Below are 18,055 nucleotides of genomic sequence, written 5' to 3' on the forward strand. Positions count from 1 at the left end.
TCTCTTACTTTCCCAAATAACATTACCTAAATAAATCAATTAAACCACACTACTGCCTCCGCATCCGTCTTCGGCTCGCCGGCCGCTTATCCATAATCACATATAACCTGACGCCGGCGAGCCAAACCTATTAAACGTTTTGATCGTCTGGTTTTCTTGTAGCTGTGGTAGAAAGATTCTTTTTTATCTTCCGGTTTTGTGCTTGCAGTCCACGGCGATCGGTTCTCAATTGAGTGTCGTGTTTATCCTCTTCTGGTACGTTTTCCTTGGAACGTCTATCCTTCAGTGATTTACGTTTCTTGTCACAAGCCGGTGATCTCTTCTTACCTTTCTATGTTTTTCGGGTTTTCTTGTGTATTTGTATAGTGCTGTAAGCTCTTTTCTCTGTTTGTTTTCGCTGATTTCCATCATCAGCTACTGTTTTAAGCTCTCTGGCGGGGTGGGTTTTGGCCTCCAATTATCTATGTTTTGATAGGGGCTTTTGGTTTTGCTGGTGAATTTGTTTTAGCTATTGCTTTCCCCTTGTTTGTTCTGTTTTGGGGCTTCTTGGTGTACTGAAATTATGACTCCCACAGCTAGTTATCAGAATTTTCTTGAAACTTTTGCTTGTGCTCATGTCAGTGATGGTTTTATGGATGATAATGGGGAGAGAATGTTAGGTAATTTCATAAGGTTAAGGAACTTAAAGAAAGGGGCAATGATTTGTTTAGGAGGAATTGTTTTGATATGGCTGATGCTTGTTACGACGAAGCGTGTAAGCTTCTTGGTTTGAGTATTGATGCTGATGGGGATGAAGATTTTCAGTCTTTATCGGAACTTGCGGTTTCACTTAACTCTAATCTAGCTGCATGTGCCCTCAAACTTGATGAATTCCAAGCTACTTTGGACTTGTGCTCTATGATCTTGAATTTCTTCCCCCGCAATGTTAAGGCTCTTTTTCGTAGGACATTAGCTTTCATGAAGTTGAATAGGTTTTGTGAAGCAGAAATTGATTTGGTTGAGGCACTGGTGGTAGAACCCAAGAATAAGGATATTTTAAGGGAGTTAGGTGTGGTTAAAAGTCAGCTTCTTATGAAGGAAAATGGTAAAAGAATGTTGGAGGTTGATCGTGCACTTGATGTAGATAGTAACAAGAAGTTTGTCTGTGTTTTTGAAACTTCTGTGAAGGTTGAGGACTCCGAGAATGTGAAGATGGCGGTGCCAGATCTTCAAAAAAATGATGGTTTGGGTATGGATATGTAGGGTAATATCCGTATAAAACCCATAAATTGAAGGATTATAACGCAAATTTTATACGTGATTAATAGTCATAAACGAAAAACACAATGAAACGATAAAGAGTAAGTAATAACCTCCGGTCCTAGTGCAATTCGGCAATGAGAGATCAAAGTAGATCTCCTCCACAATGATGCACCCAAGATTGTCCGAGAAATGCCCTTGTGCTAGAATGAATCCTCTAATTGCCTTGCAATATTGAGAGGATTGTTTTGTGAGTTTTCGTTGGATGAGAGATCCGAATTTTGAGAGGCAATTTTCTCAAAACCCTAGTTTGTTTTGCAAATGACAATTAGGTTACAAAAGAGAGGAGAACCTCTCTTTTGTTCTGTCTCAACCGGCCGGCCATGGGCTACCTAGGGAAGTGGGCTTCCACTTCCTTTTAGTTTTAGCTCATGGTCTGGTTCGCAAATCGCTAAAATGTATATGACGCGGTTTTGTTATAAATCGTCATCGGTTATCGGTTATTAAAGCATCAACTAATAATACGGATTAGTTGAAACATTAATACATGTCCGACAAAGACGATATTGTATAATTATATTCAATATACATTTAATTAAATATAAATCGCTTTATATTTAATTTACGAATTAACTGCTTAATTCGCCTTAGCCGTTATTATTTAATCCGTATTAAACAAAATATCTCAACATCACATTTTGACTAATTATTAGTCAAATAACTCGGACTAACTGGTTAGTCAAATTTGGCATCTACATGACTGTATTTTCATACCATTTTGACTAATTAGGGACCAGTTGATCACCGCCATCTGTATGACAATAACGTCAAACTTATCTAGCAAGCCAACCGTTATTGATAAACGTGGACCAACTGATTATGATACAAAAGTATACCCTTTGATCCTTTTAGAGATTTAAATGTCCTTGCACTAATCGTAAAGGACACCGGCCCTAACAAGCTCCCACTTGTCCGTACAAGTGTATGTGCAATGACGTTATCCGCACTAACTGGAGGACACCACCTCCAACAAACTCCCACTTGTCCGTACAAGTGTATGTGCGATAACCGATTCTCATATTCATTTAAAATTTCTCCCACTCAATGTAAAACAATTTGCAGATCCGGATCCGCAAAGGTCGTATTTTACAATCGATCTGTATCTAGAGTGGTTTCCCCGACTAGAGAGTAACTTAACTGATAAAACGAATCCGTATCCGAGCATGGTCATGCATTTCGATTCTGACTCCTCGAGTGGCCCGAGAAATATCGAGTACCGATAAAGGATGAATATTTCCTTCAACTCGAACTCCTTCCGATCTAAGCACAGCATGAAATGACCCAGAAAAAATCTACTTGGCCCCCTGTTACGGATGACCGTGAGAAAGAAACCAAAGTCACCCAAAATCTGCCTTAGTCTCAAGAGACAGTCGATAGTCAAAAGAATCGACTCTTAGGATCACCATGGAGGTCATATCCACGACCAGGCACCGAATGTTATAAAACATTTAGGACTCCACGTCGATGTCACAATTGTGTCCTACGAAATATCCGTATAAATCGCCTCTGTGATTGGTCAGTCAACCTTTTGACTTATGGCTCGTTGAACCCACCATCAACCAACGTCACAAAATAATTACCTTGAGTTATCAGCTCACGTGGGTAATTAAGGACCAAAAATATAATGTTTGTTCAGTTCACTTTGTGGTGTTCAAAATTTGTCGTACAAATCCACATGAAAAACAAAATATATATAAATATCAAAACGATGATGTCGTATAGAGTACACAAGAAAATGAATCTAATCCATAAAAGAGTACTACAACTCAGGAACACGTTTAATTCCCATGGAATTAACATGTCCTTCATGCTTATCTTGTCGTAATGGTTTAGTGAGAGGATCTGCTATCTTATCATGTGTAGCAATCTTTTCTATCACTACTTCCTTTTGCTCCACGTAATCTCGGATTAGATGAGCTTTCCGTTGTACATGTCTAGACGCGACATAGTACTCGGACTCAGTCGTAGAATCTGTACTGTAACAGTTTGTTTGGAACTCTTCAGGTGATCGCAGCGCCATTAAGAGTAAAAACGAATCCAGATCGAGATTTCGAGTCATCTCGATCCGTTTGGAAGCTAGCATCTCACAGAATCGGTTCGCATGACTTTTGAGCGCCTCCATAAGTCAATGCTCAATCTTTATTCCTCCGTAGGTACTTAAGAATGTTCTTGTGACCATCCAATGTGATTCACCTGGATCTTTGTTGGAATCGACTTGTCATACTCAATGCATATGCCACGTCTGGACGTGTACATATCATGGCATACATGATTGATCCTATAGCCGAGGCATAAGGAATCCGTGTCATGCGCTCTTTCTCTTCCGGTGTCTCTGGTGACTGAGACTTGCTCAAATGCACCCCTGGAGCCATAGGAAGAAAACCCTTCTTGGAGTTAGTCATGCTGAATCTCTCTAGGATTTTGTCTATGTAAGACTCTGATCGAGAGATAACATCCGACGTGATCTATCTCGATAGATACGGATGCCCAGAATTCTTTGTGCCTCACCCAGATCTTTCATCTGGAAATGGTTTTTCAACCATACTTTCACCGAAGTTAAGAGAGGTATGTCATTCCCAATGAGGAGTATGTCATCGATATACAATATTAGGAAGACAATCTTGCTCTCACTCGACTTGATATAAAGACATGGTTCCTCGACCGATCGAGTAAATCCATTTTCTTTAATCACTTGGTCGAAGCGATGATTCCAACTCCGAGATGCTTGCTTAAGTCCATAAATGGAACGCTTAAGCTTGCACACTTTCTTAGGATGTTGTGGATCGATGAAACCTTCGGGTTGTACCATGTACAACTCTTCCTCCAAAAAACCGTTTAAGAAGGCGGTTTTCACATCCATTTGCCAAATTTCATAGTCATGAAAAGCGGCAATCGCTAAGATAATCCGAATGGAACGCAGCATGACTACGGGTGCGAAAATTCCATCGTAGTGCAAACCTGGCACTTGGGTGAAACCTTTAGCAACTAGTCGTGCTTTATAGATATCTTGTTGACCTTCCACAGAATGCTTTATCTTGTAAAGCCATTTGCATTGAAGGGGACGAACCTTAGCAGGTAAGTTAACAAGATCCCATACGTTGTTCTCATACATAGAGTCCATCTCGGATTGCATGGCCTCAAGCCATAGCTTTGAGTCGGAACTAGTCATGGCACCTTTATAGGTTGCGGGTTCACTACTCGTTAAGAGTAGAACGTCATCTATGTCATGTTCCTCGACCATACCAATGTATCTGTCTGGAGGAATAGAGACTCTTCCCGACCTCCTAGGTTCCTCAGGAATATTCACCGCAGCCGGGATTGAAGGAATTGGTTCCTCCAATGGTTGCTCGGTATTTGGTTCTGGAATCTCCGACAGGTCGAAGGTTCTATCACTCTTTGCATTCTCGAGAAATTCCTTCTCCAAGAATGTCGCACTAGCCGCAACAAAAACACGTTGTTCGGTTGGCGAATAGAAGTAATGACCAAGTGTTCCTTTAGGATAACCTATAAAGTATGTCTTGACCGATCGCGGGCCGAGCTTATCCTCGTGTCTCCACTTGACATAAGCCTCGCAGCCCCAAACCCGTATAAAGGACAAGTTAGGGACCGTTCCCTTCCATAGCTCATATGGAGTCTTGTCAATAGCTTTAGACGGACTTCGGTTAAGTATTAGAGCAGCTGACAGAAGAGCATAACCCCACAATGAGTCAGGCAACACGGTGTGACTCATCATAGATCGAACCATATCAAGTAATGTTCGATTTCTCCGTTCGGACACACCATTCACCGAGGTGTTCCGGTGGAGTTAAGCGTAGGGCAATCCCAAAGTCTTTAAGGTGTTGATCAAACTCGTGAGAAAGATACTCGCCACCACGATCCGAACGCAGTGTTTTAATCTTTCTACCCAATAGGTTCAGACCCTATTCTCGGTATTCCTTGAATTTCTCAAAGGATTCACTTTTGTGCTTCATTAAGTAGACACAGCCATATCTACTTAAATCGTCCGTGAAAGTGATGAAATACCTATAGCCTTCTCGTGCGGTGATTGACATAGGACCACATACATCCGTGTGTATGAGTCCTAATAGGTCGGCAGCGCGCATTCCAACACCTTTGAAGGAAATCCGAGTCATCTTACCGATGAGACATGATTCACACGTGCCAAATGATTGAAAATCAAAGGCCGAGATAGCTCCATTCTTTATGAGTTGTTTTACGCGTTTCTCATTAATGTGTCCCATACGGCATTGCCATAGATACGTTTGATCTTTGTCACCAACCTTTAACTTTTTATTCATTACGTGTAATATTTCGGTTGAAAACGATCTAAAACATAAATTCCGTTCATGGAGACCGCCTTGCCATAAATCATATCGTGTAATGAGAAAATGCAAGTATTATTCTCTATTACAAATGAAAATCCAAGTTTGTCAAGTGCGTAAACCGAAATAATGTTTTTGGAAAGACTGGGTACATAATAGCGATTATATAAAAATAACTCAAATCCGCTAGGAAGTCGGATCACGTATGTTCCCCTCGAGACGGCAGCCACTCGTGCTCCATTCCCGACACGCAGTCCACCTCACCCTTTACGAGGGGTTCGATGTTTCGGAGCCCCCGCACATGATTACACAGATGAGAACCACAACCAGTATCAAGTACCCAAGTTCCGTAACTTGCGTGGTTAATCTCAATCATATGAATAAAAGTAGAAGAAGAAGACATACCAACGGGTTTAACACGACCTGCCTTTAAGTCCTCATGATAAACAGGACATGTACGCCTCCAATGCCCAGTCTTGTGGCAATGATGGCATTCCATGTTTTCATTCTTGCTCTTTGTCGCGCCCGATGAGGTGCTCGACTCACCAGTGCCCACTCTTACGAACCCGACTTCTTAAACTTCGGTTTGCCTACCGCTAGGCCTGGCTGAACTTTGCCCTTACCCTTGCCCTTGTTTGACACAACGAGAACATCCTGTTTCATGCTCCCACTGAACTTCATGTCCTTCTCGGTCTGTACGAGAAGGGAGTGCGATTCATGAGGACTTTTCTTCAAATCATTCATATAGTAATTCGCTCTAAATTGCGAAAAACCATCGTGGAGTGAGTGAAGCATGCGGTCAATAACAATGTTCTCGCCGATCTTACAATCAAGCGTCTCCAGCTTCTCGACATTCTCAATCATGCTGAGAATGTGGGGGCTAACCGGTTGGCCCTTCTCGAGTCTCGCATCAAAGAAGCGAGTGGTATGCTCATAGGTCACGATTCTCGGTGCTTTCGAGAATTCCTTGGTGAGCGTGGTGAAAATCTTGTTTGCACCTTGGGCTATGAAGCGTTTCTGCAAATTGGGTTCCATTGCAAAAATGAGTACGTTTTTAATCGCACCCGCTTCCAAGGCGAAATCGTTATACTTGTCGATCTCGTTAATTCCGGCCGTGGGGCCTGGGTTTGACGGCATGGGCTCAAGCAGAAATTTGAGCTTCCCGTCGCGGCAGCGGCAAAGATTCCGTAATGCCGCCTCCCAGTCCGCGAAGTTTGATCCATCATTCTTGATCGAGTTGACCGATTCATCCGATTCATGAAGATCCGAAGCCAGGACTCACGGTCCAATGTGGCACTTGGCATTGGGTCGTTCAAGTGACCAGCCATATTGTTATTAGCAGTTTATGTGAACGTGATCTACACTGAAAAAGAAAGAAAAACCAAAACGAAATAAGCAACTCATCGAGGTGATTTAAGTCTATTAAAACTCATTTTAACCGTGTAGACTCATTGCACTTGTATAATTGATCTCCCTCAAGAATAATACAAGTGATCCCAAGACTCAATTTCCGTAAATTGATAAGCCAACTGTTTAGCTAGTTCTTCCGTAAAAACTCTTGCTCGATAGATTTCCGTAAATCCTATCTATAGTCCACCATGATCACAGGATCGTACGAGTGACCATAGTGTTGAGATAAAATAAGTCAATCGGTTCCAACTTACCCGACGTAGAAGGGGTCATATTATGCCTACCGACGAAGAAGGGATTCATTGGAGTTTGACCTATAAAGACCGTTCTCAATTTTTGTTTATACGAGGAAGATCCCATCAACTAAGTTTCAATTCATTTTAAGTGAACGAATAACTAGCAACTGCGTGAATGAATTAATTTAGATGATGGCTTAAATCGTGTGACATAAGAATGTCATAGAAAACTAACGCGTGACCTCTACATGAGTCAGTTTTCATGCAATTATTAGGTGGTTTGGTTTTAGGCGGAATATGATGCATACTATCGTTACGATAAAATAAATAAATGAATGCAATACGTAAATAAAAATTCCTAGTGTGGCCTATCCTAGTAAAAAGAACATAATACAACTTTGGAATCCACCGTTGGACCCGAAAAGCTTGTCTTGATGTTCCATCTTTGTCCATGTAGCGGGAGTGAGCATCCGGTCTCCTTCTTTAGTCTTCTCAAAATTACAATTAAAATTTACAAAATATAAACCTATTTACATTCTAAATAAAAACTGTAATTAAAAGAAATAAAAGGAGATACGAGATCTCAAAATACAACCAAGACCGTGTTCCATCATTACGGTAACACGTTCTACTAAGGCCACACTAAGTTACAACCGTTTGCAAAAATAAATAAATACGTAATTAAAAGCATTCAAATTAAACAAGAACGATAAATAAAATGCATCAACTAAATTAAATTTATTCGTGACATAATTCCGTAATTATGTTAAATTATCCAAACCACCAAAGATAATTAAAATTATGTGACAAAACCGTTTCATCAACTTAATTTTAATTCATGATAATCCGTTACTTTAAATCGTTTTAAAGTAACTAAATTGTTCGTGGGTGAACCGTTTCACTATCAAGCGAGTGCATAAATCCGTATTATGCAATAAAGGCCGAAAAAAAAAACCAAAAAATTTTTTTATTTTTTTTTCACTGTTGGTCGTGAACAGTACCAGGAAAGAATTTTTTTTTTTTTTTTATTAAAGATGCCCATTGCCGTGAGCAAAAAAAGAAAAAAAAAATTTCAGGCGCTCTCACCGTGAGCAAAACATCCAATACCGAATCGATTTGACAAAACTCAATTGCAATTTGAACATAATCCGGATTAAAACAAAATTACAATTGACATGATCTTCACATATTGTTATAATTATCGTTTAAAATAACAATACGCAATGAACAAATCGAAAAACAAAAGATCGTCACAAGGCACGATTTCCAATGCACAAAAAAAAAACAGGCCGTGTAAATAAAAAACAGCCGTGACAAAAAAAATTTTTTTGTGTCGCACGAAATTTTATGCAAACATTTTGATGGATCTTTAACATATTGCAATGAATATCGATTACAAAAACAATATGCAAAGATCAAATCGAAAACAAGACAAAAAACAACAACCAATGCCGTGTAAACTTGACACGGTTCTCAAGACAAAAAACGCAACATAAAAAAAATGCAGCATTAAAAAAAATGCCGAGAGGGAAAAATTTTCATCCGAATGAAAATTAATCAAAAATACATCGATTCAAAGATCGTTTGATGAAAATCACATAGAAAAATTTACGTGGCCTCGCTCTGATACCACTTGTAGGGTAATATCCGTATAAAACCCATAAATTGAAGGATTATAACGCAAATTTTATACGTGATTAATAGTCATAAACGAAAAACACAATGAAACGATAAAGAGTAAGTAATAACCTCCGGTCCTAGTGCAATTCGGCAATGAGAGATCAAAGTAGATCTCCTCCTAAATGATGCACCCAAGATTGTCCGAGAAATGCCCTTGTGCTAGAATGAATCCTCTAATTGCCTTGCAATATTGAGAGGATTGTTTTGTGAGTTTTCGTTGGATGAGAGATCCGAATTTTGAGAGGCAATTTTCTCAAAACCCTAGTTTGTTTTGCAAATGACAATTAGGTTACAAAAGAGAGGAGAACCTCTCTTTTGTTCTCTCTCAACCGGCCGGCCATGGGCTACCTAGGGAAGTGGGCTTCCACTTCCTTTTAGTTTTAGCTCATGGTCTGGTTCGCAAATCGCTAAAATGTATATGACGCGGTTTTGTTATAAATCGTCATCGGTTATCGGTTATTAAAGCATCAACTAATAATACGGATTAGTTGAAACATTAATACATGTCCGACAAAGACGATATTGTATAATTATATTCAATATACATTTAATTAAATATAAATCGCTTTATATTTAATTTACGAATTAACTGCTTAATTCGCCTTAGCCGTTATTATTTAATCCGTATTAAACAAAATATCTCAACATCACATTTTGACTAATTATTAGTCAAATAACTCGGACTAACTGGTTAGTCAAATTTGGCATCTACATGACTGTATTTTCATACCATTTTGACTAATTAGGGACCAGTTGATCACCGCCATCTGTATGACAATAACGTCAAACTTATCTAGCAAGCCAACCGTTATTGATAAACGTGGACCAACTGATTATGATACAAAAGTATACCCTTTGATCCTTTTAGAGATTTAAATGTCCTTGCACTAACTGTAAAGGACACCAGCCCCAACAGGATAAGGGTATAAAGGTTAATGAAAGTGTGGTTATGGAGATGAAGGATGATCAAAATAATTGTGACTTGGATTTGTGTAGTAGCTTAACGAAAGATGAGCATATCGTTGGTAAGTCGTCAATTCATGAGTTCTTCAAGAAGGGTGGAAGAAATTGTCAGCTAAGAATCCGTGGACAAACTTATCAAAAGCTCCTTGAAGGTAAAAAGGTGAGCTTTTATCATAAGAGAGATTTATCAATATTAACAATTCGGGTTCTTTCTAATGAGAAAACAAAAGAAACGGACACTACAAGTGACAAGGGTAAGAAGAAGAGGAGGAGGAGACGTCATCGAAAGAGGACGATGGTTAATACAAATGACGTCTTGTCTCCTTTTGATATCAACAATGCTAAGCCTCTTGCTCCTGATGCAAGTTCGAGTACGTCCTCCATATGCGACAATTTCAGTACTGCTGATACTCAAATCCTCCAACTTCCAAACACTGTCATTTCCCAAGATCCTAGTTTATCATTATCTTCTAAAATTGATGGCGACAATTCTGTTTGTACTCAACCTCCTTATGATTCGAATGTTCACCCGCCTTTCCTTTTTTCAGCTCGTCCAAAGAAGGGTAAGGTGTATTCCTCCTTGTTTAACAAATTATCGTCTGCCCCTAGGACGTCTAAACTTTGCAGGTACTCTCTTACACATTATGGGAAAATCAAAAGAAGAATTCTCGCTTTGAGAAAGACATTTAGCCAAGGGGATGAATCTCCAAGACATAATTTATCTACTTTCTCTGGAAGTAGATCTCTCACCCATAAACTTCTACGTCCTCGTGGCGTAAGTATGTCTTGTTGCAGGTACTTCTCCGAAGCAAAGTTGATAAGGAAGAGGAAAGAAATGTTTGCCGAGTTGGCCAACTCCGATCGTCCCCTAAAGAAGCCTGCTTTGTTTTTCACCCCCCTCCTTAGTTTAGTTTCTTTTTCAAATAATGTAATAATAAAGTCCGACTCCGAAAGTCGGATATGAACAATGAAACCTTTCTTTCCCGTTGCCAAAAAAAAAAAAAAAAAAAAAAAAAAAAAAAAAACTAAATAGCTAGCGACTTTGCGCAAAAAAAGAAAAAAAATATTGATCTGACGAACATAACATGAACAACAATCCGCGATCTACTTAACCGTAGTTCTCAATAAATATTTGAACAATAATTCTCAAATATTTTCCGAGAATACAACTTTTAAAAATCGTAACAATTTTCAAATACTTTTGAAGAATACGGGTTTGAAAGCCGTTGCATTGTGACTCCTTTTATTCAAATATAACATGAGAAACACGACACCACAAAATAGAGAAGCAGTAATAATGAGAAAGTCAAGGTCAGTATGCTTCTTTAGTCAATAACTATGAATAAATAGATTCCTCTTTCATTGTTTCTTCCGCACAACACCTTTGAACATTACCGCAGTCTTTTTGTTATCACTTGAAATATTATTAGTGACGTATTACTCTTGGAAAACAGTTTTACGATAAAATATTTTAAAATCACCAAAATAGCTTTACGATAAAACATTTTAAAATCGCCAATAAAGGTTAATGATACTCATAACACTAAACATAATAGTAGATGAAATTTATTTTTAATAGGGTTATTTAAGTAAAATGTCACTTGATTTTACCGTAAAACTGTGTAAAACTGTTTTATACTCCGTACAAGAGTGGGTGATATTTATTTTCAATAGGGTTATTTAAGTAAAAAAATTCAGTAGGGTTATTTAAGTAAAATGTCACCTGATTTTACAGTAAAACTATTTTATACAAGATTTTGTGTGAAAACGAATTAAAAACCAAAAGGGGAATAAAATGATACTCCGTAGATAATTACATATGGATAATCACATTTTTGCAAATTACAAACATGCTTGAAATCAAAATGCACTTAATTATTGGAAATAATATTCTACTTTGAAGCCATGACCCAAGACGGAGGAGGCCAAGAAAATAGTTGTGAATTGTCCAAATATTCTTCCAAAATTCCAACAACACCCTTTTCAAAATCAAACACTCCAATCTCTTCACTTCTCCATTCAAAACCATCCTTTTCTTCACAAAATCCTTCCTTAATTGTGTCTAAACAACACTTGTTCTTGTCAAAGCTTTTGAACCGAAAATATATGCAATTACCTTTGCATCCCGGCAATCCGATAGCAGAAAATGAAGAATGGTTGCTTATAAAAAGTGTATGATCCCCTAAACTCTTTAGTAATTCCCACTTTTGCCCCTCTTTATTGAGTTTGAAAATCTCGACTGCTAGTATCTTAATTGACCCGCTTGGGGTCGTGTCTGAGTAAAAATCCACCATCAGTAAGTCATCGGATAATTTAACAAGACATTTTTTATCGCCCCCAATAATTGAATTTTTCAACAGTGTCACCTTCACGGTTGAATAATCCGTCACATTAATTGCAACAGTCCTACCTGAATTTGTAACTGCATAAAATATTCCATTGACCTCCATTACGTCAACGTAATGCATGGACCAGTCGTTAACATAAATACTCCGATCATCGTAACCTAACGTTGGATCATCTAAAATTGACCATTTTTGTTGGACCGATTGATACATGAATAATTTTCCGGTGTCATGTGTTGATAAAATGACAAAATCATTAGAATTATTAAAAGACGATGTAATAATAATTGCTACCTTTTCATGCTCCATGTTGAATAATTCCGTGTTACCACTAACGTTACGTAACACGTACTCGTGGTCCAATTCACGGATTTTAATATTGGTAAGATCCAATTGTTTAGGAAAATTAAATGGTAGGTGTTTAATTGAAGATCTAGAGAAGGGATTGAACAAACGGACGCTTCCTGGATTGTTTTCTTCAGTTTTGATAAGCCAACCAGGTGAACCCGGGTTTGACGATTGGGAAAGGTGGTAAAAAGTTTGTTTTTCGAGTTGGACATCACTGGTGTTGAAGAATTTCATCGGAGGGAATCGGGTGGAAAGTGGTCGGGGAATGGCAAACCGCCACTCGGAACAAACAGAGCGAAAGTGACGAGAATCAGAAGAGGAATCAAAATGTGTCGCGACTAGGTCTAATAGCTCCGAGGGGAGGTCGGACCAATATGACATGGTTACCATTTTATATGTTGTTATATATGGAGATGATATAGGAGGAGATAAAGAAAGTTGAATTGAAAGGAAAATGAGGATGTTTTGTGTTGGCTTCGATATAGCTCGCTATTTATATAAGGAAGACTATAGGAAAAAATTCAGGCCACCTAGTGAGAAACTAATCAATTAGGTGCATACATCACAATAATTTTCCAAATTAAAAAATAAATTATGAGCAGTCAACAGTCAACACTATACTATGAAAAATGTCTTTGTCAAGACTCAAGAGGTTGATGTTATAAGGCCGTTATTTGTCCATACTCTATATAATTTCAGGAGAAATTTAACTTAAACAACATGGAAAAGATAGGTCACTCTATTGGTATTGATTAGGAAATTGCAAGATTCCGGACTTCACCTATGTTAAATGTTAAGTATGTTTAAATAATAATAATAATAATAATAATAATAATAATAATAATAATAATAATAATAATAAAGGGTTGACGGATTGATAATAAAATATGTTTGTGTGATGAGAGATTTATTTTTTACAATCTTTTAAAGTTGTTCCGGGTGTAATTCCAGAGCAGTTATTTGTTACCACCCGTGCTTGTAGAATGACGTCTTTGGTTGAATCCTCCTCGCGGTCTCCTGAAACGATGAACAAACTGAGGGCTCGGCTTTGGACCGAGCGAACTCACTCCGACGCTCAAGTCAGTAAACTTAAAGGGATAAGTTGTTGTTACTTGGCGAAGTATGTATTGTAGAGAGATAAGGAAGATATTACCAGATGAATAGTGATTCTTAGGTTAAATTGTGGATCCTCTCCTCAATGTGGGTTGAGGAGTATTTATAGACTTTCACCTTTTGTCACGTAGTGGCCAAGTGGCTAGCAGGTGGAAAGACTGATCTACCCTCGGCCGAGGGACCCATGGCAGGTCGGCGGGCCCTGTTGACTCGCCGCCGAGGGGTCTTGGATATGAGTTCGCGGATATGTGCTCCGGCTGGCTAGTTGTCCTAGCCGAGGCACAAGAGACAGGCCGACAGGCTGCGTCGGTTAGGCTGTCTAAGTCGTTGACTTTGCTGTGGATATTTTTGACCTTGTTCAATATGTTGACTCGGTCAGCGGGTGCAGAATATGCCCCATCAAAAGTGAATATATTAGAGGAACATATTGTAAAATAATTGATTGCAAGTTGCAATATGTTAAGTGTCCACAATATGAATATAGAAATTGTTTGTAAATACTTTTGTATTTTAATACATGTGTCTTTTAGTGTCACATGGTTATTTCTACAATTGGAAATTGTCTAGTCCTTGTCAATAATGGATCCTTTAAATTTTCAACGTTAGGGTGGTTATTTGTTTGTTCACATGGTAGTAGATATATCCTATTTTTTTTGCTTTAATTTTTTTTTTTTGATGACGAGGGGGTTGAATTCCGGACTCATATATTTCCGCACCACCATATGGACCATCTAAGTCACCCCTTTCGGAGGCTGCAATGGCCAAGTGGTCATCGCCCCAGCTGGTAGTCGAACCCGGGACATCTCAACTCCTACATTTCTACAAGCTTCAAGGTTTAACCCGGCTACCACTGGACTAACACCACTTGGTTTTTTTACTTCAATTTTAATTCATCTAGTTCTTCGATATCAACTAAAATAGCAAGTGCAAAAAATAAATTTACCGGAGAAACGTAACAGGTATAATAATCTACGATCTACCTTACTATTCTCAACAAATTTTGAACAATTCTTGAATACTTTCAAAGAATACAACATTTAAAAGTCGTAACAGTTTTCAAATACTTCAAAGAATACAACTTTGAACATCGTTGCATTGTCACCCCTTATAATTCAAACACAAATTATACTATAATACCATCATATGGTATAATCACTTAAAATACGATCATTTTATGATAAAAGTATGTTATGTTTAAGTGTGACTAAACATTTAACATAAAACGGTCACTGTTTAATACTAACCCGACACCACATAGATTATTGGAGGATAATAACTAAAGAAAATTCTATGATAAGTGGCATAGAGTTTCAGTTGTCCTTTTACGTATACCTCATCTATCTCTTCTCGAACAATGCAAATTTAGAGAAGCAATTATGAGAAAGTCAAGGTCAGTATGCTTCTTTAGTCAATCACTATGAATAAACAAATTTATCTCATTGTCTATTCGGCACAACATCTTTGAACATTACGGCAGTCTTTTTTGTAATCCTGAATGGAGTGATCAGTATTTGATTGATCAATCTCTCTCTTAAAACTGCCCTTTTGTTTTAAGTTTAAGTCGAAAAAAATGTAACTCATTTACAATAAAAGGGGACTATTTTTTTATAAAAAAAAAGTGATCATTTAAGAACAAAATGTTGTAACCAGTGTTACAGCTAAAAGAAAAAATAATTGTCAAATTGGGTGAAATTGAAAATAGTTATCGTTTGAAGTTAACGTTCGAACATGATTTGATAAGGCAAAGGGGTAAAATAATGTACGCATTGTGAGAGCGGCGGATATTGGCACAAAAAAAGGGACGCTAGACTAGTTGTTTAACAATAGTTTTGGAGAAGGGCGAGCTTGTCAGTTGTCACAATGCGTACACTTTCATCTTTAAATTTCGTTCATATATTACATAGTTAATTTTGTGTGAAACCGTTGTATGCATAAAACACTTCCATGTAAATTTTTGTGTATTATATCATATGGGTTTCTTGGTATGGAAATAATGATGTCAATGTAAACAACTTTTGTTGTTGCTGTAATAATATCAAACTTCCTTATCTAGTAGAAGTACTTCAGAGTAGTGAAGTATAGAGTAGTGACTAGTGAGGTGAATACCACACCGAAGAGAGACAACAAATGAGCTAAACTTTCATTCTAAATAGCAGTTTCAATAATTGAGAAGCTCACGCAGCCATACACTTAGCCCAAAGCGAACTATTCTTTCGCCTTTTACTAAAGAAATACCGTGTGCTCGTTGATTATAAGTGGTGTACGTTAATTTCTGGAGGAAGTTCCTTTATCGTAGCTTCTGTTAAAATAAGTCAGAAATTTGACATACTGAATAATATATGATGCTTGGGTTATTATGCATGCATTTCTTTAAACTCCAAATCTTTGGTATGAATAATTAGTCTGTGTAGATGTCTTCCGTTGAGCACATCAGCCTCGCTGTAAGCACAAAACAAACTATTTACTTTCTTTTCTACACAGTACTAAATTGCTGAATATGTAGTGCAAAAATAGTACTAGAATTCAATAGCTCATATGAGGACATCGGACGGAGTGCCAAAGAGCACAGTGATGTAAGCATTTCAAAACAGGCGCGCACGCTGGGAAGGGGGAACGAGCTGAGAATAGGACAAATGCACCACAAAAGGCCAGCCCACGACGGGCCTTAACCGAGCGAAAAAGCAAAGAGTGAAGCATTTTGGATGCGCTGAAGCAATGCGCGAACTTACTACGAGCATATCCCCTAGAATACAAAACATTTCCAGGTGATTTTAGCTCGAGAGTAAAGTATGTGGAGTGAGCTTTCCAACAAGTGGTTAGACGCCAGAATCGGATAATTAACAAAGGTAACATGAGCTTTTCAAAACAGGCGCGCATACCCGCGGGAGCCTGGTGAGTAGCAGGCACTTGTCCCACATCGCCTGGGAACCATCTGATTCTCTGGTTTATAAGGGGCGTACAGTGAGATGACATTGTCCCTGGACATCTGATAAAATTGGTACGATACAGAGAAGATTAGCATGGCCCCTGCGCAAGGATGACACGCATAAATCGAGAAATGGTCGAAATTTTTTTTGACATTTTTCCCCCAATCAAACGGCACAAGGTCCCCCTTTACGACATCGCAATCACCGGCCTCGGTTACGGCGCAACTACTCTACACTATAATTTCACCGTCGGCTTGCTTTACAACAAAGGCGCTGGAAAGACGGACTCACAAAGCGAGAATCGTGCAAAACTGTGTTGCCTTTTCGGCATCCGAAGCGACCTACTCTAGAATGTAATTCAAATCTCATAACTTAATTAATAAGCGTAGCGACGTACAATCATGAGCGCACCAGAGTAAGTTAGGCGACAAGTTCGAGTTCCCGCTGTTTGTAAGCGGTATCTCCGCCACTGTGTAGTAGATTTGTAAACCGGGACGCTGGGAAGGGGGAACGAGCTGAGAATAGGACAAATGCACCACAAAAGGCCAGCCCACGACGAGCCTTAACCGAGCGAAAAAGCAAAGAGTGAAGCATTTTGGATGCGCTGAAGCAATGCGCGAACTTACTACGAGCATATCCCCTAGAATACAAAACATTTCCAGGTGATTTTAGCTCGAGAGTAAAGTATGTGGAGTGAGCTTTCCAACAAGTGGTTAGACGCCAGAATCGGATAATTAACAAAGGTAACATGAGCTTTTCAAAACAGGCGCGCATACCCGCGGGAGCCTGGTGAGTAGCAGGCACTTGTCCCACATCCCCTGGGAACCATCTGATTCTCTGGTTTATAAGGGGCGTACAGTGAGATGATATTGTCCCTGGACATCTGATAAAATTGGTACGATACAGAGAAGATTAGCATGGCCCCTGCGCAAGGATGACACGCATAAATCGAGAAATGGTCGAAATTTTTTTTGACATTTTTCCCCCGATCAAACGGCACAAGGTCCCCCTTTACGACATCGCAATCACCGGCCTCGGTTACGGCGCAACTACTCTACACTATAATTTCACCGTCGGCTTGCTTTACAACAAAGGCGCTGGAAAGACGGACTCACAAAGCGAGAATCGTGCAAAACTGTGTTGCCTTTTCGGCATCCGAAGCGACCTACTCTAGAATGTAATTCAAATCTCATAACTTAATTAATAAGCGTAGCGACGTACAATCATGAGCGCACCAGAGTAAGTTAGGCGACAAGTTCGAGTTCCCGCTGTTTGTAAGCGGTATCTCCGCCACTGTGTAGTAGATTTGTAAACCGGGACGCTGGGAAGGGGGAACGAGCTGAGAATAGGACAAATGCACCACAAAAGGCCAGCCCACGACGAGCCTTAACCGAGCGAAAAAGCAAAGAGTG

At 38.9% G+C, this 18,055-nt stretch overlaps 1 protein-coding gene and 3 non-coding genes across 4 annotated transcripts; 3 read left to right on the forward strand and 1 right to left on the reverse strand.

Annotated features, from left to right (window-relative positions):
• Positions 1 to 11,682: 11,682 nt before the first annotated feature.
• On the reverse strand, positions 11,683 to 13,075 carry LOC141646386 (F-box protein SKIP23-like). The gene has a single exon (XM_074454292.1). The coding sequence runs from the start codon at positions 12,991 to 12,993 to the stop codon at positions 11,803 to 11,805; it is 1,191 nt and encodes a 396-aa protein (XP_074310393.1). The 5' UTR covers positions 12,994 to 13,075; the 3' UTR covers positions 11,683 to 11,802.
• Positions 13,076 to 15,896: 2,821 nt separating this feature from the next.
• Positions 15,897 to 16,017, forward strand: LOC141650448 (U5 spliceosomal RNA). The gene has a single exon (XR_012546480.1). It is a non-coding gene; the product is annotated as a U5 spliceosomal RNA (small nuclear RNA).
• Positions 16,018 to 16,690: 673 nt separating this feature from the next.
• On the forward strand, positions 16,691 to 16,789 carry LOC141650458 (U6 spliceosomal RNA). Its single transcript, XR_012546490.1, has one exon. It is a non-coding gene; the product is annotated as a U6 spliceosomal RNA (small nuclear RNA).
• A 725-nt stretch (positions 16,790 to 17,514) lies between these two features.
• LOC141650459 (U6 spliceosomal RNA) lies at positions 17,515 to 17,613 on the forward strand. The gene has a single exon (XR_012546491.1). It is a non-coding gene; the product is annotated as a U6 spliceosomal RNA (small nuclear RNA).
• The last annotated feature ends 442 nt before the right edge of the window (positions 17,614 to 18,055 follow it).

This window comes from Silene latifolia, chromosome 3, assembly GCF_048544455.1.
Source record: "Silene latifolia isolate original U9 population chromosome 3, ASM4854445v1, whole genome shotgun sequence".
NCBI classification, from domain to species: Eukaryota; Viridiplantae; Streptophyta; class Magnoliopsida; order Caryophyllales; family Caryophyllaceae; genus Silene; species Silene latifolia.

Coding starts and splice junctions, on each gene's coding strand:
- LOC141646386 (XM_074454292.1), bottom strand. CDS start 12,993: ATGGTAACCATGTCATATTGGTCCGACCTCCCCTCGGAGCTATTAGAC.